At 43.9% G+C, this 27,711-nt stretch overlaps 1 protein-coding gene across 3 annotated transcripts; it reads right to left on the reverse strand.

Annotated features, from left to right (window-relative positions):
• Positions 1–27,711, reverse strand: TBL13 (TRICHOME BIREFRINGENCE-LIKE 13). Of its 3 annotated transcripts, none has more exons than XM_087698479.1 (6): positions 27,121–27,706; positions 2,192–2,369; positions 1,325–1,439; positions 965–1,030; positions 664–798; positions 4–569 (listed from the first exon to the last, which is right to left on the reverse strand). In XM_087698479.1, the coding sequence occupies exons 1-6, from the start codon at positions 27,593–27,595 to the stop codon at positions 276–278; spliced, it is 1,263 nt and encodes a 420-aa protein (XP_087554605.1). In that variant the 5' UTR covers positions 27,596–27,706; the 3' UTR covers positions 4–275. The 3 variants fall into 3 exon arrangements, with proteins under 3 accessions (XP_087554606.1, XP_087554605.1, XP_087554604.1); XM_087698478.1 differs by having other exon boundaries at positions 14–569; positions 965–1,085; positions 1,299–1,439; positions 27,121–27,701; XM_087698480.1 differs by lacking the exon at positions 965–1,030 and having other exon boundaries at positions 1–569; positions 27,121–27,711.

Raw genomic sequence — 27,711 nt, forward strand, 5'->3', positions numbered from 1 at the left:
AGCTTCTCAAATGTGTTGCATCAACCATAGTTCCATTACTCCATCCTACCAATGGAGAAAACAATGAACTTACCAAGGTGAGCCCTGAAAAACTGAAGAGAGCAGGGTGTAGGTTGAGAAACTGGCAGAGAAACTGGCAGTCTAGCAACACAAGCCATGGCATCTTTCCTTCCTCTCAATAAGTTTTAAAAGAATAACAACCATTAAACTATATGAAAACTTAAAAGAAAACACTCATGCCATTCTTGCAAGGCAGACAGCGATCTGAAAGCTTTTCATAGAAGCATGTGTTGTTTTTTAGTTCTCGGTGCTTCTTGTTTGTGCTGGATAAGCAGCAGTACAAGCATGTCATTCCAAACATCAGTAATGCCCGGAAGACACCAGTGCATGCAGTCTTCATGCAACTTTCCTCCAGAACTTGATGGGTGTGCATCTGCTCTGAATGAGCTCATATAAGAAATATTCAAGAGTTTGAAGCTTGATTCTTTGACAGCCTTCTCCAAATGCCAGTTCACTAAGCTCATTTCAATATTGGGACCTTGATTCTCTACAGAAAAGAACGTATCCACCTGATGCCAGAGGTTTAAACTCCTGATTACTGATACAAAACACCTCGAGTAAGTGCAAAAAACTTCAGGCAGGCTTAACAAGTGCTTACAATACCTCATTTACTGTCAGCGGTTTAGGGCGATGACATATACCCCCTTCGTTCCAATCACCACCTTCAAAATGCCGGGGTGACTGCGTGCGCAAAAATTTCAACCCCTCTGCTGGCATCTCTTTCTCTACATACTCCAGCTGTAAACAGAATCCCACAAAAAAACATGTAAAATTAACTCTTGTACTCGGTACTCTGTATTTAGAACAAACAAATCGGACCCATATGCATGTACATAAGAATATGAAATGGGACTGATGGATCTTCTTAATAGATCAGTACTTTTTGTGCTCATTATCACAGTACCATGTTTTTAAGAACCAAATCAAAGCCTTCCTCAGGTGACTTGGTAGGTATGATCGGTTCTCCATTCTGAAAGAAGAGCATAGGTGAACTAACAGGATTAAATTTATCCGGAGCCCACCACCTGACATAAATTGAGCAACAACACAATCAACCACTGGAAGTACTGCAGACAAACTGGTCAAGTCTTCTCAAAGCACACATCTTCAAGATGGTATTCTGCAGCAGATATCCTCCCCATTTACTATGGTCTGATCAAAACTGTTACATTTGATATTTAAGCATTCACAAACACATGCATGGACTAGGATTCACTACAAAATGATGACGGTTTTACCAGTGACCAGTGCTGAGAATCAGTACATTGTGGAAGTGAGGAGCCTCTGTCCAGGTGCTTTGTGGCACATCTACATCCACTCTGAACCCCACGGTATATCCTCGACTCTCAAGGGCTCCTCCCTTGGCCTTAGCCTCCCACCTGCAAAAGCCAGATCAGCTTTGAAAGTTTCCTAAGACCTTACCCTCTACTTCATAAACTAGGTACAGAATCCCAACCATACACCTTTGGTTGTAGAAAGTGATAGATCTTAATATTCTCTCAGAACTTCAGATCACAAGCAGAAGGGGAATTACAAGAAAATCCTTTAGTACCGAGCTTTACAACACTGGTTCATTGTTGTTCAAAGCTTCAAATTCGATTTTTTTTTGCATCCTAGGTGATTCCCTATTCGCTAGATAGCTGTGATGAAGAGAAGCCGAACATCTCTGGAGAGTTACTGTGTGGTGTGGTCACCTATTTGACCCCCAAACATGACTCTTGTGCAGTTTCTTGCAACTCCTTTTATGAAACTCTCACATTTGTGTATTTCAGATCAATGTACAGTTATTGGAAGCAACACTCCAGCCATTCTTTGATAAAGAAAAAGCACCAATTGTAATGGCTGCAGTAGGTTCTCTACTTTGTCCCAGACATATCTATGACATAGTCACAACCCCAGCCTCCTGCATGTAGGCCTATGGAAAAGAATACACACACTTTTTCTCCCCCAACGCCCCAGGGCCCTTGTGGGAACAACTATATCTTTAACATGTGAAGTCAGTAACTGACTCACACTAATGCTTCAGTTTGGCAGACAATTTTGGTTTGGCACAACTTTAGCTATTAAACCTCAAGCACTCTGAAATTTCACAAAAAACAAACATGTACCTGTGTTGCAAGCTAGTACTCACCGGCTGTATCGAGCCAACAAGTTTGTGCGGTGATATGCCACAGTAACATTATAATCCAGAAATGTCACTGCTTTGTCTGCTCCTGCTGGGCGAAATTTCTTGACTTGGGTAGAGACTTGCTTCAAAGAGCATAGAAGTGAGACATACATGTTTCTATTCAAGGAATCGCCAACAAAACCTGCAAAACTAATGACCGGGTTAGGACAACAGAAAATAACAGGTTAAGATTTTCAGATATGGAAACAGGCCAAAAGCAGAAAGTGTGAGTCTCAGCAAATTTTTCCTAGTGCAAATTCATCAAAATTGAACCAATTACTTCTACACTACTCTTAGTTCCATTCACATATGAAAAGCAGATTTTTTCAAGAGCAAAATCTTTGAAATTGTACCATTACTGCTTTAGTCATTTCATCCAAATTTTTAGCTTCAACCATCGTTAATGGAATTTTTGGTAGAAGCCTAACATAGAAACAGAGAGAGCCACGCATGCCCATTGGCATTTGGTCCCTGTGGACAAGACTGAAAAGATAAGAATTGGAAAGGTCTCCCCTGTTAGGTGGATCAGACACAACTAAGTTTGTGGTGCACTTGGCCAGGCTAGATGACCCTTCACCCTCCAAACATCATCAGTTCCTTGTACCCAATTGAAGTTTTGCATAGACTTACAGTTAACCTTATTGCACTTGAACAGGGACTAAAGTCAAGAGCTTTAAGTCATTTAAAACCTTCATTGAAAGAATACTTTCAAATGTACAGAATGAGATGCAAGAAGGTAGCACAACTAGAATCAAAAAAGCTCTCCAAATATTTTTGCTTTGCTTAATTTGAGTGGGGAAGTCAAAGAGTGTTAGGTCATTTAGAGCACTTCTGAACAGTTGAAGGAAAGTTGTAGAATGCCATACGAGAGTCAAACAAGCTTATAAATATACAGTCCCTTTCTAACCAGATATTGCAGTCGTGTGGCTGAGTGTGACCGCATATTCATGTGCCAATGACTCAGTCCCAAGTGACTTTGCCTGCTTGGTGCATTGGTCCTCCATGCCTGTATGGCTGAATCTTGCTACATTTTGCATCCAGGCAGTCCGATCAGGTTGTAGCAGAGGTTTTTCCAACAGTTACACTCTCTTATGGTATCATGCTAAGGAAAGCGTGGTCCTCCAAAACAGATCCCAGCCTCCAAGTGCCAAATTATGAGGATATGTATCCAACCTTTTGTATATAAATAGCTACCAAGACAGATTGGCTCGATAATTCAAATTAATTTGATGCTCATGTACTTAGAAAGGCAATTTCTATTATGTGAGTGTTTCAAAATATGATTAAATGTTCATTTTTCTATTTAAGGATGGCCAATGGCCAAAACGCCCTAAAATTATACTCGAGTTGTCATTGACAAAATGCCCAAGAGAAATTAAAAGTTTAATCGGGCGGTAAAAATGACCAAAAAGCTCAAAATGACTGAGACTTTTATACTTTGATATTCACATTGACTAGAAACACATATATTGAGTGGTTTCAGAAAGTGAAATCAGATGCTCATGATCAAAGAAACAAACTATGAATTGGTGAACCTGAAGCTCTCCGGAATCTAAATTTGGTGATTCCTAAAATTTAGGACATTACTATTTTTGGAAGTTGCTCGAATGGAAATTTTGTTCATGTCAAAGGCTCCAAATTTTCGTAAGGAATAGTTTTTCAACAACTATCTCAAAATTCTTAATCATTTGAGAGAACTTTAGAGTAGAAGGTTTGGAAGCTTCAAGTAACATGTGGCATCTAGAATAGAACATGTGTCACTTTGAAGAGACAAGTGTCCCTACATTTGTTATTTTCAGCAAAAACTTATCATTTGTAATCTCTATTTTCGACTTTTAAGTACCCAAGTCCCACATCTATATATTGGAGGTCTTTCTCTTCATTTGGAATAAGCTCTCATGCTAAAATTTCAACCACATGCTTTGTACTCTCTTCTCTCTCTCATTCAAGAAGCACTTTCTACTTAGCTTGATCTAATCCAAGCACTAAAGAAGAAAATTGGCTTGCTACCTGGAGTTTGCATAAATTAGGATTCCAAAAACCCTAATTTTCAGAATTGCAACAAATCAGCCCTTTTGTATATGGTTCAAGCACTCAATGCCCGTAGTTTGTTTCAATAAATTCTTGTAAAGGAAAAGGAACCGGTTTTCCTCTCAACATAGTATCGACTCTCTCTCTCTCTCTCTCTCTCTCTCTCTCTCTCTCTTCTAACTTTCATAGCGAAAGTTAATTAAGTTGGTTAGTTCAAAGAATTGTCATTCTCACATTCTTCCCCGCGTTTACAAGATAAGACTCTAAGACAGCTACAAGGGTAGCAAGAAAGTGAAAATACACCAATTTCTAATCTAAAGCAGAAAACAAAAGCCAAATGCAACACTGTTAAGATTAGCTGACTACAACATGATGATATCTGGCAACTGAACAACAATAAGACTGCAGGTTGGATGCAAGATGTAGCACTACATGCAGCTTGAAAAAGCAAAACACACGCAATGTATAGCCTTGCAACAACAACTGAATGAAAATGATGACAGAAGCAAAACACGGCCGTACATGTGATGGCAAGAATAGCTAAAGGCTGACAATGGCTGAAATTGACCAAAGGCTAGTAGGGCACCGGCTCCTACAACCTAACTAGTGGTTACTGCACTCAAGGTCCATCTCCACTCGACGACACACATTGACATCTCCCTCAACCCACTCCCATGAGAGCCATAGGCTATTGGACAGCTCTGCCCTAGAGCATTCTATACATTTTCTCATTCATTTACAACATTAATTCATTCACTTTAGAGTTCTCTTTCTTCTCTCTTTGTGTTTGTGTTTTTGCATTTTGTGTTTAGGATTTGCATTTATTGCATTATTACTACATGAGTTATTGTGTTTCAGCCATGTTTGTACATTCTATCTTCTTTGAGCAAATCCTAGCATATCTTTACACCCTAAATGTTGCTACATAACACTATAGCTTATGCAAGGGCTATTCTTGTGCCAACCTTTTTTTACACTAGTTTAAGTTTTTCGTCACATTTATGTTGCTCTTCATCATTGGTATCATATGTTTGCACTTTCCTCATTTGTTTCCATTCCAACACAGCATCACTTCCATAGCTATGTTGAAATCACTCTTTCTGCATTATGCAAACCCAAAGACCTCTGATCAAGCAATTGTCTAGGTTGTTGCAGCCATCACCTTGCAGGACCATAGAGAAAAGTTGGAGCCATCCAACCGGTCCTCTTTGGGCAGCTGAGGAAGTACGGGCAACTGTACAGGGGGTACCAAAGGCTGCATCTTCGGCCCACTGGAAGGGGCTCGCCGAGATACATGAATAGAAGGGGGACAGGAAAGAGGAATAGACTCCGGACGACGGTCCTCGTGATAGAAATCACGCCTCCGTTCAGATGAGTGTTGAGACAAAAGCTCGTCATTTGAGTCATCAAAGCCTGTAAATTGATGAGAAGACATCTTCGATATCTGCAAACACCAAAACACAACAAGGGAAGGTTGCCGGTGCCAAAACACAAACACCAGAAGCTCCTGAGCTGGCCGCCTTGCACAGAACGCAAGGATGATGTCAAACGCAAATCTAACGATGCAATCACCACAGAAAAAACAGCCTCCTGCCTCAAAACGCCAGTAAGGAAGATGTCGCCCAGCTGTTGGGGAGCCCGCCTGGCTGAAAACGCAAGCAGGAAGAGGTTGTTGATGACGTGGCAGCCACTGGAGAAGGCGCCAGCAGCAAACACAAATATTTGGGACCTCCTGGAAGGGCCGCCTTGGCTGTTGGGGATGACGCCAGCAGCAAACGCAAAGATGTGACACCAAAACAGGCCGCCTTGATCAAGAAGATGGTGCAGAAGGTGACGCCTCAGCTGTTGAAGACGTCTTGACCAGCAAACGCAAAGTTATGGGTGTTCTCCCACGTAAAACTCAGCTCCGTGTACTCTCCTTCGGCTCTGATACCATGTGAGAGTGCGCTGCGGAAGAGGAAATACAAACACGGAGGGAGAGAGAGAGAGAGAAAGCAGAAAATAAGGAAGAGAAATCTGCACTGACTGAAATGAATGTTGAATACACTGAAATGGACTGATCAGTCCCTGCACGCAGCCCGAAGCGTCAGTGAGGGCACCAGATCAGGCTGATGATGATGGCAGCACCACCACGGGGGAGGAGTGTCAGAATCTGCAAGAAGACAAGTGATCAAGTGGGGAGGGGGGCTGCCTATAAATAGGCAAAGGACAAACCCTAACCCTAACCCTAAAATGGGCTCAAACCCTAAAAATGCCCTAAAATGGGCGCCCCACAACAGTGACCAAAAAGTGGCCGGGTAGCCAGTGCCTGCCCACTAAAAGAGGCCAAAAAGAAATACACATCCTAAGACAGCCAGTCAAGAGTGACTAGCCTCCCCCATCATAACACATGACAGACATGTCAGAGCTCCTAATGTCCTCGTCTGACTCAGACTGAGGCTCACAGGCAGGAGATGACAAGGCATGACAAACATGACTGCTAACACCCCCTCTCAGATCCTGGATGTGGCTGAAGGCCGAAGAGGAAATAGATCCTGGGGTGGCAAGAGGAATGCCAATGTCGATGAAGTCCATCGATGTAGACTGCCGCTGAAGGAGCTCCTCACGATCCTGGGAACCCCCTCTAAAACACTAGGGGCCAGGGAATCCACAGCCGCATCACCGATATTGTCCCCCTCTGAAAGGGATGGGGGGTACGAGGGAACCACCGGAGGAGAGGGAGGGGGATGGGAAGGAACCTGTGGAAAAGAGGGTGCACAAGTGGAAACGGGTGTAGCAATAGACAACTGCCTCGGAGGTCCCTGCATAAGAGAAGGGGAATGGAGCCTATAAAGCCCGCTCTCCTGCCAACCTGTAGATAAGACAGCTCCTGTAAAAGAATTCTCAATAACAACGGCATGGTCGGTGAAGATCACTCGTGTGCCAAGCCTTGTAAGGCCATAAACTGAGAGGAGGGGAAGGCCCAAATCCGGAACATGTAGGGCCTGTGAAAAGGAGCTCGAAGGTTGGTCGGTAAACAAAGGCAATGTGCCAACACCACTAATAGGCACCGATAAAATGTCACCAACAGTGACTGAACCCTCTGATGGACGGAGATCCTGTAACAAATCACCTCGGGGAGTCATATGACTCGAAGCACCACTGTCCACTAACCAAGGCTGCGTAGAAGACACTGCAGCCACAGAAGAAGGATCCTCCTCCAAAGCATGGATATGAAGGAACACTGACTCATGGGTAACAGCTGGTGTAGAGGTAGAAGAAGGCTCCGATGTAGATCCATCCTTCGCTCCCGGACGAAGGTGAGGGTACTTCTTCCAGCATTTCTCCTCTGGATGTGTCCCTTTCCCACAATGTGGGCACTTCGGTCTCTCTGAATCTGAGTCAGAGCCTGAAGAACTGTCCTTCTTCGTAGCCTTTGACTTCTTCTTCTTTTTCTTCTGTCCTCCCGAACCTGCAACAAAGGCTCTAGTGGAGTCAGATCCACTAGCACTGACCTCTCTGAGTCGCTCGTCATGCTCCAAGACAAGCGGGGATAGCTCCTCCCATAGAAGCTTCTCACGGGTCCTCGATGTAAGAAGGCTGGTGTAGAAGACATCAAACCGAGGCGATGGCAACTGAGTCAAAAGAATCATAGCCATGTCTTCAGAAGATATCGTCCGACCGAGGGATGCAAGCTCATCCCTCATATCCTGTAATCTGTTGATGTGGTCCTTCATGGAAGGGCTATCATCAATAGCGAGCATCCGCAACTTCTTTTCAAGAGATATCCGGTGGGCAAACGTCTTCTGTTGATAGAGAGACGCAAGCTTTCTCCACACGTCTGCTGCAGTCTTCAACCTGTGAACATGAACAAGGACAGAATCCTGCAAACTCAGAAAGAGGAAAGATCTGGCTCTAGAATTAAGCCGATCCCATAAGGCTGCACGATCCATAGATGTCCCATCTGCGGGATCCACCTTAGGCCGGGGAATAGGAACAGAAACAAGCTCCCAAAGATCGAAGGAGTCCAAGATACACTCCACCTTGCAGGACCATAGAGAAAAGTTGGAGCCATCCAACCGGTCCTCTTTCTGAGTTTTACGCGGGAGAACACCCACAACCTTGCGTTTGCTGGTCCAGACGTCTCCAACAGCTGAGGCGTCACCTTCTGCACCATCTCCTTGATCAAGGCGGCCTGTTTTGGTGTCAACCTATTTGCGTTTGCTGCTGGCGTCATCCCCAAATCTGCGTTTTCAGCCTGGGCGGTCCTCCTCTAGCTGGGCGACACTCCACCAAGCTGCGTTTTCAGCTTCTGTGGCTGCGTTCAAAGTCTGGCGACACTCCTCCAGCCTGCGCCTTGCTGTTCTGGCTGTTGTTCCATCTTCAGGCGGCTCTTTTCCTGTTGGCGACCTATTCCCAGGCTGCGTTTTGAGGCAGGAGGCTGTTTTTCTGTGGTGACTGCATCGTTAGCATTTGCGTTTGACATCATCCTTGCGTTCTGTGCAAGGCGGCCAGCTCAAGAGCTTCTGGTATTTGTGTTTCGGCACCGGCAACCTTCCCTTGTTGTGTTTTGGTGTTTGCAGATATCGAAGATGTCTTCTCATCACTTTACGGGCTTTGATGACTCAGATGACGAGCTTTTGTCTCGACACTCATCTGAATGGAGGCGTGATTTCTATCACGAGGACCGTCGTCCGGAGTCTATTCCTCTTTCCCGTCCCCCTTCTATTCATGTATCTCGGCGATCCCCTTCCAGTGGGCCGACGATGCAACCTTTGGTACCCCCTGTAAAGGTACCTGTACTTCCTCAGCTGCCCAAAGAGGACCGGTTGGATGGCTCCAACTTTTCTCTATGGTCCTGCAAGGTGGAGTGTATCTTGGACTCCTTCGATCTTTGGGAGCTTGTTTCTGTTCCTATTCCCCGGCCGAAGGTGGATCCCGCAGATGGGACATCTATGGATTGTGCAGCCTTATGGGATCGGCTCAATTCTAGAGCCCGATCTTTCCTCTTTCTGAGTTTGCAGGATTCTGTCCTTGTTCATGTTCACAGGTTGAAGATTGCAGCGGACGTGTGGAGAAAGCTCGCGTCTCTCTATCAATAGAAGACGTTTGCCCACCGGATATCTCTCGAAAAGACTGAAATGAATGCTGAATACACTGAAATGGACTGATCAGTCCCTGCACGCAGCCCGAAGCGTCAGTGAGGGCACCGGATCAGGCTGATGATGATGCCAGCACCACCACGGGGGAGAAGGAGTGTCGGAATCTGCAAGAAGACAAGTGATCAAGTGGGGAGGGGGGCTGCCTATAAATAGGCAACGGACAAACCCTAACCCTAACCCTAAAATGTACGCAAACCCTAAAATGGGCGCAAACCCTAAAAATGCCCTAAAATGGGCGCCCCACAACAGTGACCAAAAAGTGGCCGGGCAGCCAGTGACTGCCCACTAAAAGAGGCCAAAAAGAAATACACATCCTAAGACAACCAGTCAAGAGTGACTAGCCTCCCCCATCATAACACATGACAGACATGTCAGAGCTCCTAATGTCCTCGTCTGACTCAAACTGAGGCTCACAGGTGTTAGCAATCATGTTTGTCATGCCTTGTCATCTCCTGCCTGTGAGCCTCAGTCTGAGTCAGACGAGGACATTAGGAGCTCTGACATGTCTGTCATGTGTTATGATGGGGAAGGCTAGTCACTCTTGACTAGCAGTCTTAGGATGTGTATTTCTTTTTGGCCTCTTTTAGTGGGCAGCCATTGGCTGCCCGGCCACTTTTTGGTCACTGTTGTGGGGCGCCCATTTTAGGGCATTTTTAGGGTTTGCGCCCATTTTAGGGTTAGGGTTAGGGTTTGTCCTTTGCCTATTTATGGGCAGCCCCCCTCCCCACTTGGTCACTTGTCTTCTTGCAGATTCCGACACTCCTTCTCCCCCGTGGTGGTGCTGCCATCATCATCAGCCTGATCTGGTGCCCTCACTGACGCTGTGGGCTGCGTGCAGGGACTGATCAGTCCATTTCAGTGTATTCAGCATTCATTTCAGTCAGTGCAGATTTCTCTTCCTTATTTTCTGCTTTCTCTCTCTCTCTCCCTCCGTGTTCGTATTCCCTCTTCCGCAGCGCACTCTCACATGGTATCAGAGCCGAAGGAGAGTACACGGAGCTGAGATTTACGCGGGAGAACACCCACAACTTTGCGTTTGCTGGTCAAGACGTCTCCAACAGCTGAGACGTCACCTTCTGCACCATCTTCTTGATCAAGGCGGCCTGTTTTGGTGTCACATCTTTGCGTTTGCTGCTGGCGTCATCCTTAACAGCCAAGGCGGCCCTTCTAGGAGGTCCCAATCATTTGCGTTTGCTGCTGGCGCCTTCTCCAGTGGCTGCCACGTCATCAACAACCTCTTCCTGCTTGCGTTTTCAGCCAGGCGGCCTCCCCAACAGCTGGGCGACATCTTCCTTACTGGCGTTTTGAGGCAGGAGGCTGTTTTTCTGTGGTGATTGCATCGTTAGCATTTGCGTTTGACATCATCCTTGCGTTCTGTGCAAGGCGGCCAGCTCAAGAGCTTCTGGTGTTTGTGTTTCGGCACCAGCAACCTTCCCTTGTGTTTTGGTGTTTGCAGATATCAAAGATGTTTTCTCATCAGTTTACGGGCTTTGATGACTCAGATGACGAGCTTTTGTCTCGACACTCATCTGAACGGATGCGTGATTTCTATTACGAGGACCATCGTCCGGAGTCTATTCCTCTTTCCCGTCCCCCTTCTATTCATGTATCTCGGCGAGCCCCTTCCAGTGGGCCGAAGATGCAGCCTTTGGTACCCCCTGTACAGGTACCCGTACTTCCTCAGCTGCCCAAAGAGGACCGGTTGGATGGCTCCAACTTTTCTCTGTGGTCCTACAAGGTGGAGTGTATCTTGGACTCCTTTGATCTTTGGGAGCTTGTTTCTGTTCCTATTCCCCGGCCTAAGGTGGATGCCGTAGATGGGACATCTATGGATCGTGCAGCCTTATGGGATCGGCTCAATTCTAGAGCCACATCTTTCCTCTTTCTGAGTTTGCAGGATTCTGTCCTTGTTCATGTTCACAGGTTGAAGACTGCAGCAGACGTGTGGAGAAAGCTCGCGTCTCTCTATCAACAGAAGACGTTTGCCCACCAGATATCTCTCGAAAAGAAGTTGCGGATGCTCACTATTGATGATAGTCCTTCCATGAAGGACCACATCAACAAATTACAGGATATGAGGGATGAGCTTGCATCCCTCGGTCGGACGATATCTTCTGAAGACATAGCTATGATTCTCTTGACTCAGCTGCCATCGCCTCGGTTTGATGTCTTCTACACCAGCCTTCTTACATCGAGGACCCGTGCCCAACTTCTATGGGAGGAGCTATCCCCGCTTGTCTTGGAGCATGACGAGCGACTCAGAGAGGTTAGTGCTAGTGGATCCGACTCCACTAGAGCCTTTGTTGCAGGTTCGGGAGGACAGAAGAAGAAGAAGAAGAAGTCAAAGGCTACGAAGAAGGACAGTTCTTCAGGCTCTGACTCAGATTCAGAGAGACCGAAGTGCCCACATTGTGGGAAAGGGACACATCCAAAGGAGAAATGCTGGAAGAAGTACCCTCACCTTCGTCCGGGAGCGAAGGATGGATCTACATCGGAGCCTTCTTCTACCTCTACACCAGCTGTTACCCATGAGTCAGTGTTCCTTCATATCCATGCTTTGGAGGAGGATCCTTCTTCGGTGGCTGCAGTGTCTTCTGCGCAGCCTTGGTTAGTGGACAATGGTGCTTCGAGTCATATGACTCCCCGAGGTGATTTGTTACAGGATCTCCGTCCATCAGAGGGTTCAGTCACTGTTGGTGACATTTTATCGGTGCCTATTAGTGGTGTTGGCACATTGCCTTTGTTTACCGACCAACCTTCGAGCTCCTTTTCACAGGCCCTACATGTTCCGGATTTGGGCCTTCCCCTCCTCTCAGTTTATGGCCTTACAAGGCTTGGCACACGAGTGATCTTCACCGACCATGCCGTTGTTATTGAGAATTCTTTTACAGGAGCTGTCTTATCTACAGGTTGGCAGGAGAGCGGGCTTTATAGGCTCCATTCCCCTTCTCTTATGCAGGGACCTCCGAGGCAGTTGTCTATTGCTACACCCGTTTCCACTTGTGCACCCTCTTTTCCACAGGTTCCTTCCCATCCCCCACCCTCTCCTCCGGTGGTTCCCTCGTACCCCCCATCCCTTTCAGAGGGGGACGATATCGGTGATGCGGCTGTGGATTCCCTGGCCCCTAGTGTTTTAGAGGGGGGTTCCCAGGATCGTGAGGAGCTCCTTCAGCGGCAGTCTACATCGATGGACTTCATCGACATTGGCATTCCTCTTGCCACCCCAGGATCTATTTCCTCTTCGGCCTTCAGCCACATCCAGGATCTGAGAGGAGGTGTTAGCAGTCATGTTTGTCATGCCTTGTCATCTCCTGCCTGTGAGCCTCAGTCTGAGTCAGACGAGGACATTAGGAGCTCTGACATGTCTGTCATGTGTTATGATGGGGGAGGCTAGTCACTCTTGACTGGCTGTCTTAGGATGTGTATTTCTTTTTGGTCTCTTTTAGTGGGCAGCCACTGGCTACCCGGCCACTTTTTGGTCACTGTTGTGGGGCGCCCATTTTAGGGCATTTTTAGGGTTTGCGCCCATTTTAGGGTTAGGGTTAGGGTTTGTCCTTTGCCTATTTATGGGCAGTCCCCCCTCCCCACTTGGTCACTTGTCTTCTTGCAGATTCCGACACTCCTTCTCCCCCGTGGTGGTGCTGCCATCATCATCAGCCTGATCTGGTGCCCTCACTGACGCTGTGGGCTGCGTGCAGGGACTGATCAGTCCATTTCAGTGTATTCAGCATTCATTTCAGTCAGTGCAGATTTCTCTTCCTTATTTTCTGCTTTCTCTCTCTCTCTCCCTCCGTAACACAGATCATTGGATGAGAAGATCTACACGTGTCAAGAGACCTATACAGAGATTTGATCCCTCTTTGGACAGCATTTTGCTCACAAATGAGGGTGAACCTCTCACATATAAAGAGACATTATCATGTGAGTTAAAGAAAAAGTGGGAGCTAGCTATGCAAGAAGAAATGAAGTCATTGTATCAAGATGATACTCGGGATTCGGTTCCATTGCCCAAAGATAGGAAAGCTATTCCTAACAAATGGGTCTATAAAATCAAGTATATGGATGGCAAACCCAAATACAAAGCTAGGCTTGTGGCTAAGGGCTATACATAGAAAGAGGGGATTGACTTTTAGGAAGTCTTTTCACCTGCTGTCAAAATGACCACTCTTCGGATATTGTTTGCTATCGTAGCATATATGGATCTTGAACTTGATCAAATGGATGTTAGAACTACATTCCTGCATGGTGATGTAGAAGAAGAGCTGTACATGAAACAACCAAAAGGCTTTGTTATGCTAGGAAAGAAGCACTTAGTGTGTAGGCTCAAGAGAAGCTTGTATGGTTTGAAACAAGCTCCTAGACAGTGGTATAAAAAGTTTGATGCCTTCATGCTTTCACATGGGTTTAAAAGAAGCAATGCAAATCACTGCTTATATATAAAAAAGGTTGATGATGGAAGCCTTATAATACTGCTGCTTTATGTGAATGATATGCTTATTGCTAGTAAGCATAAAAGCCACGTTAATGCATTGAAAAGACAGTTGAATTCAACCTTTTCCATGAAGGATTTGGGTCCAATTGAACACATCTTGGGCATGCGCGTGACAAGAGATAAAGAGCAACAGCTCTTGTTTCCCTCACAGGAAAAGTACATCAGCAAAGTTCTTGATCGTTTTTCTATGGCAAATGCTAAGCCACTTCGTATTCCTTTACCACCATACCTTAAGCTTAGCAAAGCAGATTGCCCAAAAGATGATAAGGCAGCCACCTCTATGAAGGGTGTTCCTTATGCTTCAGCTTGTGGTTCACTCATGTATACTATGGTTGCCACTAGACCTAACATTGCTCATGCAATTGGAGTTGTAAGCAGGTTTATGTCAAATCCTGGCAAAGCACATTGGGAAGCATTGAAATGCAACTTCCAATACCTTAAGGGCACACAAAGAAAATGCATTTGCTATGGAAAGGGTATGTTAGGTCTACAGGGATATTGTGATGCAGACATGATAGGTGACTTGGATACTCGCAAGTCTACTAGCGGGTACATATTCACCTTGACTGGTGGGGCAGTTTCCTAGTGCTCTAGATTCCAAAAGATAGTAGCACTTTCCCACTGAGACTGAATATATTTCAGCCATTGAAGCTTTGAAAGAAGCTATTTGGCTTGGTTATTTGGTCAAGGATTTTGGGCTGCCCATCAAAACACCTCTCATTGGATATGATAGCCAAAGTCTTGTATGCCTAGCTAAGAATGCCATGTTACATGCATGTACCAAACATATTGATATGCAGTATCACTTTATCAGATAGGTTCTGGATGATGGTCTAGTCACACTGACTAAGATCAAAATACAGAATAACCCTGCAGATAGTCTCACTAAAAGTCTTGCAAAGGCTCAACATGAGCATTCCATTCGACTAGTGGGAGTTGGTTAAACGTTCGCTTAGGACCTTTAAGTGAGAGGTTGTTGGGTGTAAAGGGCCTTACGCTACTTCCGTGTATATATTAATTTACACATGTAAACACATCCTTGCAGGTGTAAGTGTACCCTGCCCTAAGTATAAATACATTCTTTTATTCTTTGTCTACCACACTAGTACACACCCATCTCTCGACTCTTCACCATTGAATAGTTGCACACACCTCGATTGATCCACACATTTCCTGAGTGATTCCTCTCACACTCTTCTCCTATGTGGAATTATATTGTAATCAAAATTCTTGTAACAAATCTTGCATCTAGTCTAGTCTCTCGAGCACAGCCTAGTGCTCCCATAACAGTTTGACAAGACTACTTTCTAGCCTTACTGAGCACCATGGAAGCGACCCTTGAAAGAATCATGGCCTCCCTTCAAAACCTCTAACAACAAATTCAAGACTTGAATGAACGACAAGCGCAACTTCAAATAGAACACCCTATGCATCTAGGCCTTGCGCTTCAAGAGATGCAAGACCAAATTTAAGACTTGCAGAACAGCAGAGGAAGTGATCAAATGATTCCGCGTGTTTATCAACTACCAACAAGAGAACCCAAGATCAGCATGCTAGAGAAGTTCAATGGTGACACTATAACAAGTAAAGCTCTAAATCTGCATGCAAACGGATAGGTATCCAAATGATGCTTCCAAGGTAGGATTAATCGGAACTCTGCTTTGTGGTCAAGCTTTATCACGGTTCGCTCCAATCTTGGAAAAGAATATGCCAATACTTCATAACTATGAGGCATTTCTTTACATGCTCACTTCCACATTTGAAGATGCAAACACTCGTCGAGTAGCAAAAACAAAATTTCAAAAGCTACGACAAGGTAACCCCCCTGCCTTTGCTTATGCATCTGAATTTAGGCAATTAATCTATGACCTCACTTGGCATGAGGAGTATTTTATCAGCCAATTCAGATGGGATCTTCGTGATGACATCAAGGATCTCCTGCTCACTATGCCTAAGATAAAAACACTCAACAATTATATCATGCAAGCCATCCAGTGTGATAATAGATTGTTCAAGAGGAAGCAAGAAAAGCGAGAAAAATTAAGGCCTCAACAATGGAACACAGTCCCAATCAGAGAATAAACCAAGCCTGAACTGATGAAAATAGATAATACCAAATTCTAACCATTGATCCCACAAGAAAAGCAAAGATGAAGAGAGAATCATCTATGCCTATATTGTGAAAACCTTAGACACATCACCCTAAATTACCCAAATATGAGAGCAAGAACCCCAAGAGTTGTTGAAACCATCCTCAAGCAAGAAAACAAGAATGTCCGATTGTAAATGAGACCGTATAAGCGGACCTTGATCTAAGAAAGGGTCTCTTGATCCCAACCACACCCATGGAAACTTTCCTTGTCACAATCCAGATGATCCCGCCAAGAAAGACCCTTTCCCTCAAAGCCCTACTCAACTCCGAGGCCTCTACATGTTTCATTAATGATGGTTTTGTGAATAGATACCAAATTCCAATACTCCAAAAGACCAATCTTGCACCAGCTGAAGTCGTGGATGGAAGACCTCTAGCATCTAGAGATATTATGAAGGAAACCTGACCTAACCACTCATGATAACTCTTGGCAATCACAAATCTCGTATATGCTTTAATGTCATATTCAATCCCACAAATCCAAGCATCCTTGGGATGCCTTGGCTAAAGAAACATAATCCAGAAATTGATTGAGTTAAGCAAAAGATTACATGTCGTAAAAATCAAGGAAAGTCAGTATATCTAGGAGCCAAAGCCTTTATGCGCACAGCAAGATAAGAACCGGCCTACATGATATATCATATACTAGCTCAAGAATCTAGTAAGGATGAGTCAGTCAAGCTACCAAGCCAATATCAACATTTCCAAGATGTCTTTGAAGAAAAGAATGTAGATCTTATATCTGAACACCGACCATATGATTGTGCTATAGGACTCCATGAGGGGGCTCAATCACCTTTTGGACCCATCTATAGGCTATCCCCTTATGAACTAGTTGAGCTACGCAAAAACATTGATGAGAACTTAGCCAAGGGATTCATTAGGCACTCAAAGTCTCATGTTGGAGCCCCAATTCTGTTTGTGAAGAAGAAAAACAGGTCACTTTGAATGTGTGTGGATTATCAAGGACTCAACAAGATAACAATCAAGAATTGATACCCTTTTGTCGTTGATACAAAAGCTCTTGGAATGCCTTGAAAAAGCCGAGATCTTCACAAAGATTGATCTATGAGGGACTAACAATCTTCTATGGATCAGAGAAGGGGACGAATGGAAAACAACCTTCCACACAAGGTATGGTCGCTTTGAGTATGTTGTTATGCCATCCGGTCTCACCAATGCTCCTGCAGTATTCCAACATATAATGAATGATATCTTCCAAGAGTATCTAGATGATTTTGTAGTAATATACTTGGATGATATCTTGATATTCTCAAAAGATCCAAAGGAGCATGAGCACCATGTAAAATTAGTTTTGAAAAAGCTCAGAGAAAAAAAACTATATACAAAACTTGAAAAGTATTTCTTCCATCGGACAGAAGTGAAATTCTTGAGGTACAATGTCTCCCAGAGAGGAATCTTCATGGACCCCAAGAAGATCAAGACTATTCTTGACTGGCAAACACCCACGTGTCCACGATGTCCAATGCTTCCTTGGCTTTGCCAACTTCTACATGATATTTATCAAGGATTACTCAAAGCTAGTCACACCACTCACCAAACTCACAGAAAACTCAAAGTTCTCATGCACCCCAGAAGCCGAGAAGGCCTTCTAAACCCTCAAGACCACTTTCACCACTACCCCAATCCTAGTCCACCCAAATCCTACCAAGCCATCTTTCTTGGAGACCAATGCATCAAACTATGCCTTAGGAGCCATCTTGTCCCAACATGGAGCATATGCATCCAATTGCATTCCACTCACAGTAGTTCTCTCCTCCAAATATAAACTATGAGATCCATGACAAAGAACTCATTGCCATTCTAGATGCCTTTGATACTTGGCGTCGTCAACTAGAGGGTGCAACCCATAAAGTTATCGTCTATACAGATCACAAAAATCTAAAATATTTTATGACAACACGCATCCTCAATTGAAGACAATCCCACTGGAGTAACTCCTTATCTAGGTTTGACTTTGTCATTACCTATCTCCCAGGATACCAACAATGCCAATCAAATGCTTTATCAAGAAGATCCTACCTGGCACCTAAGAAGGGAGAAGAAGCTTTTGATCAACAACAAGCAACACTACTCAAGCTAGAGCACCTCCAGCTAGTAGCCATCTCCAATTGTCACCAAGACGACCCTACCTTGATCCAGTTAATCCATGAAGCCCTGTTGCATGATGACTTGGCCAACAATGTGAAGAGAAAAAATCAAGAGAGAAAAGGAAACGAAGTTTGTGTCTCAAGAAACTAATGGATTGTTATACTGTAAGGATCTACTTTACATCCCTCCAAGAAAGTCGAGGCTCCAAGTACTCCAACAACGCCATGACACCCCAACAACAAGACACTTTGGAGTTGATAAGACCTTAGAGCTTATTTCAATATATTTTTGGTGGCCCCAACTGTGGAAAAAAGTTAAAGAATATATAAAATCATGTGATACTTGCGACAGGGCCAAGGTACCTCGTCACAAACTACATGGCCTTCTACAACCCTTGTTCATTTTAGCGCGATCATTGTCTTCTCTCTCCGTGGATTTTATAATAGATCTTCCACCAAGACCATCATAAGCGCAACTATCACTAAATTATTCCTCGTATACATTTTTAGATTACATGGGCTCCCAAACAACATCATTAGCAATCGAGGTTCCCAATTCATATCTAGTTTTTGGAAGAGCCTTTGCAACCTCCTTGTCCAGTGCACATTGACCCTAACTTTTAGACATTGACCATTGTCATCTAAATATTGAGTTTAGATAGAGATTAGCTTGCAAGAATGAATCTCAAGCTTGACTAGGTTACTGTTGTCTTGCCGCTATGTGGACACAGTGTGAAAAACCATCTTTAATATTAATCTAGAGAGTCAATGTCATATTAGTCATTAGTGTTAGTGTCCATAGTATGGATAGTTCCAAAATATGGGATTTTTGGACAAGTTAGACTATTTTTAATCTTTTGGATATTATTTTTTGTAAACATACATGGCCAATCATCCAAAGATTAATGGTCAAACAAAATGGGTAAATCAAGTCTTGGAATAATATCTCTGTTATTGCACCATCAACTACCATCAGGATAACTAGTTTGAGCTCTTACCCTTTGCAAAGTTTGCTTATAATAATAGTATCCATGCATCTACCAAACAAACTCCTTTCTTCGCAAACTATGGTCAGCATCCAAGGACAGATGTACATCTCTCCAATCAAGTAAAGAACCCTGCCGCCCAAGATAAAGCTCAACACCTGGCAGATATACACCAAGAACTCAAGCAACAAATCCAAAAGGCTTAGAATCAGTACAAGCACTATGCGGACCAGCATCGTCTCTAACATCCAATATACAAAGTCAGTGATAAAGTATGTTTACTCAGGCATAACCTCCAAACAACAAGGCTCTCCACTAGGCTAGACCACCAAAGATTTGGGCCCTTCACTATCATAATCCAAATCAATCTAGTTGCTTACCGACTCCAACTCCCCAACACCATGAAGATCCACCCAATCTTCCATGTTTCATTGTTTAAGCCATACCATAGCTCACAACTGGGAGGAAAGAGATCTAATTCCCCACCACTTGTATAAATTAAAGATCATGAAGAATTTGAGGTTGAGCATATCTTAGACTCAAGGATCTCCTGGGGTCGATTGAAATACCTTATTTATTGAAAAGGATATGACATCAATGTTCACACTTGGAAACCTACAAAATATCTCTAAAGAGCATCTCTCAAAGTTAAAGAATTTCACAACAAGAATCCAACAAAACTTGGACCAAACCACCAAGCAGCTTCTCGTGAAACTCATCGCTAGAGAAGGAGGTGATGTCACAAACATGCCATGATCAAGTGTACGGATTAATTCTTACTCATGCTATATAAATCCACACCCCACGTGAATACACCCTTTATAGGACATCCTCAAGCCAACCATATGAACCCACCCTTGCGATGTCATCATAGAACCTTCTAGAAGATATGACATGTTATCACTTTCATCATCGATAATGTCATCATGAAACATTCTAGAATATCTTTAGCTACTCTCCAACACCTATAAAAGTAGAGGCTCACCATAGAGCTCCTCAATCTTGCCAATGCTAGTCTTAGGAGCTCAAGGAGTCGAGACCTCCAAGTAAGTAACTTCGAGTTCCAGTACTAGTTCTTGTCTAGTCATGGTATATAGTCTTGTCTTGTCTTCCATTATACTCTTGTTATCTTGTCACCTTGTAATCTCATAGTACGAAATCTTGTCTCGTACAGTCTTGTATCTTGTTCATCCTCCTCGAGGGAGATCTTGTAATTCTGATATCTTATATTCATACCTACAATCCTAGGTTGTGGGATCCTTTATATCCTATAGAGTCTTGTTATCTATACCTATGGTTTCGAGTTGTGGGATTTTCTATACCAATGTACCTTGTGCCCCTATGTGGAATTATCTTGAAATCAGAATTCTTATAACAAATCTTGCATCTAGTCTAGTCTCTTGAACACGATCTAGTGCTCCCATAACAGTCAAGCTCCCTTTCATAGGTCCTTTATGTTTCGAACTTAGGCTTTCCACTCCTCTCAGTTTATGGCCTTACTAGATTTGGTACCCAAGTTGTCTTCACTGAGTAAGCCATTTGTATTGAGGATTCTTTTACAGGGGCTGTTATTGCAACAAGTTGACAAGAGAGCAGACTTAATAGGCTCCATTCCGCTTCTCTTATGCAAGGTCCTCCAAGGCAATTGTCTATTGCTACACCCATCCTACTTGGGCACTTCTTTTCTTCAAATTTCTTCCCATCCCCCACCCTCTCTTCCAATGGTTCCTTCATATTCTCCATCCCTTCCAAGGGGGGACCAATCTCAATGAGCGGCTGTGGATTTCCTATAATAGAAACATACTTCCTATAATAGAAACATAAACCTAAGAAAATGTGGATCTTATGCTCATTCTTCAAATATACCATAAGTGTATTGCCTCAACTTTTATAAAATCCATACAAATGCTGTTAGTGATATAATATATCCCAAAAACTAGATCTCATGCAAGAAAAACTCACACTGCTTATCATTTATAACCAACATCTACTTGCATAACTCATTGAGCACAATGTCCAAATGCTTCCTAGAAGGTGCCCACAAATCCCCTATTTGACCTAAAGATGTGATCCATCATTTGATTAAATGTGGCAAGAGCATTTATAAGTCCAAAAGATATGAAAAGAAACTTCGATTCTTTATCATGATTTTATTCAAAGCACAATAGTCAATGTACATACACCATGATCCATCCTTTTTTTTGAATCAAAGGCACTAGAGAACAAAAGGGATATGAGTTCGGCTAAATCTGTCCTTTTTCTAACAACTCATTTACCTAACTTATCGTCTCCTCTTGTTGGGCTGTACTTACCCTGTAGTGTGGCTTATTAGGAGGGCTACTATGAAGGACAAGATCTATGCCATGATCTTTCGACCTTTTAATATCGCTATCCCAAAAATAAATAAGAAAAGCAATCAACATACATTTTCAAAAATGACATACAATCCTTTTCTAACTTAGATATGTTCCCAACATTGTCATTATCAACCTTATCCTTAGTGAAAATCAAGTATGTTAAAAGGTGACTTTTCATCACTTTAAAAATGATAGCAACCAACACAATAAGGGCAAGATCCCCTTTCGATTTTACATTCAAAGTATGGGCCTTGTCCTTATGCTGAATAGTGAACGCTTTAGCATGTGAATCAATCATTGGATGCACCTGATGGCACCAAGGTATACCAAGCAAGACATTGCTACCCTCGAAGGTGTGAGAGTGCGCAACGGAAGAACACGAACACAGAGGAGGAGAGAGAGAAAGCAGGGAATGAAGGAAGAAAATCTGCACTGACTGAAATGAATGCTGAATACACTGAAATTGACTGATCAGTCCCTGCACGCAGCCCGAAGCGTCAATGAGGACACCAGATCAGGCTGATGATGACGGCAGCACCGAAGACGGAGGAAGATGACGGAGTCGGAGTGTGCACCTGCCAAAGAAGGAGGGAAGATGATAATACAACTGACTGCCAAGTGGGAAATGGCTATAAATAGCCAAAAAACCCAAAAACTGGCCGACCTGAAATTTGAGGCCATAAATATGTCCGACCAGCATTTAATGGTGATCCGACCAGCATTTAATGCTAGTAAAAATGCCAGGAATGCTCAGAAAAATCCCAGAAAGGGTGGACAATGTCCAGCAGGTGAGGCAAGCTGAAGAATGCAGAAACTGCCCCGGGAAATGCACATAAAATCCTGACTAGAGGAGAAAATGCACTGAAATGCAATAAACTGAGTGCTCTAGAATGAGCTACCTCCTCCGTCAAAACAAGTGATAGACAAGTCAGAGCTCCTAAAGTCCTTGTCTGACTCAGACTGAGGCTCACAAGCAAGAGATGACAAGGCATGACAAACATGACTGCTAACAGAAGGATGCAATGAAAAACTCTTCACTGACCACATATCCTTGAATGTACAAGCAAAGCTTCTTAATGAGCGATGGGATGGGCTATACATGGCCTCAATGTACCATATCAACTTCTTCCATGGGTCCCATCTCATTCTCTCTAATGTCTAGACAGGCTGCTATGTCCATGGAGATAAAGTTGACTCATGCCCCATTATCAAAGAAGATTAATTCGTGTTGATCTTTGATTTTGCACCATCCTCTACATAACTCAATATGCATCATCATTGGGCTGATCACTAACAACATCAAGCACCAAAATGACAAATGTTTTGGTCTTCTTTCCCTTGGGATCTCTATAATTTTCTAATTTCAAACTTCCTACCTATTGAGACAATCCTTAGCCATGTGACCCTCCTATTCACAAAACAAAGCATCTATTTGCAACTCTTAATTCCCTACATTGTGCGATTGTTTTCCAATCCTTTCCTTAAATGATTGAATACATATTTTAGATAGTTTTCTTTTTAACCAAGTAGTTGCAACTTACACTCTTATACCATGCAAATTCTTTCATATCAATAAATGATGTCTATCCTATATGTAGAGCATCTAAAAACTCTCAAAAAAGCAAGAAAAACAATTGTTTTCCATTTAAAAATCTTATTTCAACCAATCGTTTCACTCAAAATGTTTCATATTTCAATGAAACATTTCAAGTGTTTCAAGCATTTCGCATTTCATTACCAACGAAACATGTTTCATGGTTACCATGGTTACTGCCCTACTATACCAACCCAAACAACAATCACTTACTACCAGAGCCCCTCCAAATGATGTTGCCTATTGTCCTACCACTATTGCCTCGCTATTAGAGCTCTCTTGCAGCTATTGCATGGTTCTTAGGCTTCTCTAACTTGCTAGAATTGCCCCCTAATAGTTAACGCTTGCAAGCCTCTTTTCAATCTAATCAAACTTAATATATATTCTCTCTCTCTCTCTCTCTCTCTCTCTCTCTCTCTCTCTCTCTCTCTCTCTCTCTCATAGCCTCCAAATAGCCTTACCTCACTTGCATAGGCAAATTTTGCCAACTGGCAACCTTCCCAATCTATTTTTCAATATTAACAAATTATAATCCAACATTACTTCTAAAAACTAATTTAATGATTATTTATGGCTTAGAAAAATAATCTACTTGATCGATAATTAAATTGGCTAGACCAATTTATCACCCAAGTAATCTTAAGTACTTATTAGCCTCGAAATTAGCATTAATCAATTAATTAAAGATAATTTTCTAGTGTCACTATTGACACTAATGGTCAAGCCAAATTCTAACACCAACTACCACCTAGTACCTACCAGATATACCTTGTTGTAAATTTTGCCTTTGGCATCACTGATATCTTGGGATCCTAGGTCCCACATTGTGAAATAATTGACCTACACCTCTCATGTGCAATGCATTTGCACATTTGATAAACTCTTTAATCAAATGCTAAGCAAAGTAACAAAATTTCACATCCTCATGACATCCTTGTGACACTGGACGAGCAAAGGGGGAGTCTATCCAACATAGTTACCATGTGGCAACCGACAAGACCTCCCAATCAACATAATGTGAACATGCCAATTGATCTCTTTTTCTCTTCTCCTCGGCCTATTTAAGGCCCATCATTTGGTTGCTCCAGTCCATCATGGCATGTGTAGGTTGAGGTAGGTCTTAACCAACAAACACAAGCTGTACGACACGATTAATCACATAACCAAGCTAAAGAAGAGCTTGATAGCATAGTAGAAATCATACACTAGCAAGTTGTTATGCAGCCCACCTATTTATAGATAAGAAACCAACCAAAGTTTATGTGTTTACTTATGAGACATGGAAACTTTGTAGCATTTTGAGTTTTGGGGTGGTTTAAAATTAGCTCATTGACATATTAATGTTAATGAATCTTTTTTAGCTTGATAGCTTTTAGAGGGTTACAAGAGTATGTAGTCACAACATTAGATCCGGCAGCAGGTCCAATGTGAAATAACAATATGCAAGGGTACTTAGGACCCAAGAGACCTACATATCATGATACTTCTTCCACATGTATACTATTAATTTGGGATCTAAACAACAAGCCTAGCATAATTGAGAGGCATCCATGGTTCCCAAGTAACAAGGCAACTTACAAATTCTAATACTAGTAACCCTAGTGGGAGTCGACCTCTGGGAATCCATCCGTGATCTCCACCCAGAACCTGCTACGTGCCCTAACCTCTGTAGGGGCATAGACGTTGAGGACTCCCAAGCACGAGTCCCCAATATCCGGTCTGATCCATAGAACCCTCCCTGCCACTATTGTCCCGTGGTCTCGTACGCTGGCGGTGAGACTCCGGCCAATAGAGGTGCATACGCCTCCACTCCTGCCGTGGGCGCCTATGGCATGCTCCCAGTAAGTGTGCGAGCTTCCTGAGAGTACCTTCCCTACCCGCTAGGCCTGGGAGGGGGTGAGCTTGTGCTCCTGTAAAAGTAAAATGTCGATCCATCCGACAAGGGCAAGCTGCAGCTCCTGCCGAACAATCAACTTCCTGGATCCATGTGCCCCATTGTAGTGGAGGCTATTCACATTCCAGGATGCAAGGTGTAAGCTAATGGGAAAACCTGCGACTGACCGAACAGACATCTGTTTGGTGTGGAAGCTGCTGATGAGAATGAGAAACTATGGGGCATGCAAGTACGCTTTGCTGCAGGTATGGACGACAAACTCCAGTCCCCTATGGTGGCCCTCGACTGGACCATAGGGGTGATAGATGCTCCAGGTGGTACAATCAGTGCATCTATCAGTCACGCTGAGAGTCGTGACTCCGTGCACTGGTAGAAACGGGCCGCCTGTGCCAGGGGCCACTCGATCACATCCCTCAGAGCCCTCCATTGTGGAGGGGCTCGAAAGATAATGCTCAAGTGTGGGACCTCGGCACCAACCCACCAGCTAATGTCCATCATGCTAACAGGCCATTGCTGTGCAAACAGTGCTTGTCCTTCTTTCCCCATCCACTGGGAGATGTGGTCCGCCACCTGACTCTTCAACTCCTCCTCTATCTGTGTCGTCGTCCAATCCCCTGAGTGAGAGGACTGAAAGAAGAAATAGTAGTTTGGTCCATCCGGTGGTGCTAGTAGATGGACCTTGCTCCTCCTGGGGTGCCTTCTGCTGACAAGCAGTCAGCCAGGGCCGTCACCTTCTGTATGAGGTCGGGATGCAGGACACGATATTCATCATTGAGGTAGGATCATGCGCAGTGGGGTCGGGTTGGAGGCTTTACCCATCCGCTACGTACTGGAGCCCACAACAGACCGCTCTGAGGTATGGGAGATCATAGGGAGTCTTACTAGATGGCATATCTAGAAGGCACAGTGTCAGGAGACTTTTGGCGAAGAGAGACTTTCAGCACAGGCAACCCTAGTTGAGCTCTGGACCTCCATCATCCACTCCCTCTGCGACCGTTGGGATCAGGTGCAGGGCGAGTCCAAGGCTCTCCGGGAGCTCCGTGGCCACTTTATGCATACCTGGGGCGGCCAGGACCTGTTCTTTGTGATGCAAGCAGCCAGCCAGCCCCAAATGGCGATATACCCCCCCCCCCCCTCCATGGCTTCTTGCCCCCATTCCCCCCAGACCGCCCTGAGAGGCCTATAATCATGATGTATTTGTGTTTCAACTCCAGCTAGTCTGTCGAGCATGAGCACTCTGTTGTAATCATTTTCTTTGAGTAATATAATCAGCCACATTTTATTTGCAAAAAAAAAAGTAACCCTAGTGGGCCTTCCAAGTGACCACCTTAGAATCTTAAGTCTTGGTTGAGCAATAGCCTCTTTTTGTATCCACTATCCATTATCATTTTTTCTGTATGCAAATTTCAAGGACGAAAGAAGGTAGGAATGGTTTGTAGAGGACCACTAGGGGTACCTACGTGAGGGCTAGAGAGCTATTTATTGTATAACATATAAAGTATGATGGTCTCTAGATTGGGGGGTTGGCACTTGGAACTTTTTCAAGGAGTAGGCTACAATCATGGTGTGTGTAGGAGCTTAGCTTAGACCCCTTGCATGGCAAGCTATCCGTGTCTATTGCATGATGAGTTACCATTGCATTTAATATATCTGTGTAGCTATGGTTTAGTCTGTTACATGACGTTGGACCCAAGCTGAGTTCATAGTCTGAGACTTAGAACTGAAGAGGGAATTCCAAGCAGCACAGGAAAAAGGGACCATTTGTTTAGGTGTAAATCAAACCAATCACTTCAAGGCAGTTGGCTACTAACATTTTGGATCCATCAAGGAACAGGGGCCAGGCACCATGCTTTGACTCTCGAGCCTTTGCCCCCTCAAACCTTGTTTTTATTCGATAGCATAACTTGAAACACCAAGAAAGCAGAGAGATGTATTTGCATGGTTTTCTTTATAGAAACTATGGCAGTACTGCCTCAGTTACTTGCTACCTTTTCTACGGTAAGCACCTATCTTAATCATAAGTATGATCCTCTGAGATTTCGAGCAAATGCATATAAAAGTGCCCTTTTATCCAGTAAGCACCTATCTTAATCATAACATTATGATCTTCTGATATTTTGAGAAAATGCATTTACCAATGCGCTGATGCCTGAAATGCTCCAGAAAGAGGTTTGCATTGAGCCGGGGCAAGTCACATGTCCAAGGCTGCCATCGCCAAGTGAGGAGGCCCGCGGAGTTAGACTTATTGTTTCGCAGGCAGTTCCACCCTTTGAAGATGTCCCGGCAACTCGCCTCGTAAGCCTTCCTTCGGTGCTCATCCCGGATCCATCTTCCTGCAGATAGATCACATTCTCGCTCAATTTTTCCCTCTGGCGTGGAAATGCCCGCAGCAGGTTTAGGTTCTGCAGTGGCTGAGCTTATGCGATGCTGCCCTGCAGAAGATGGATTTGTCGCTGCCTCTTGCGGTGTAGTTGGAGCGGAATGGTTCACAAGAAAGCAGAAGAACCATAAGCCTATGCAAGCGAAGACCGCAGGCGGCACAAATTTGACGCACAGCGGGTAGCAATGGCGAAGCGAGTGCGATCGCCTCGGCGTGTCTTTGCCAGCCATGGCTAGCGTATCATATTCTGCTACTCTTGCACAACTGTCGTGATTATTACTAAAAGAACCGAGGTTTAGCGTCCAGAAAATTTCAAAAATGAAAACAAGAGGCAAAAGTCCTTAAG

The sequence above is a fragment of the Lygodium microphyllum genome, chromosome 18, assembly GCF_053477565.2.
Source record: "Lygodium microphyllum isolate KBCC chromosome 18, Lygodium_microphyllum_v1.1.10, whole genome shotgun sequence".
NCBI classification, from domain to species: domain Eukaryota; kingdom Viridiplantae; phylum Streptophyta; class Polypodiopsida; order Schizaeales; family Lygodiaceae; genus Lygodium; species Lygodium microphyllum.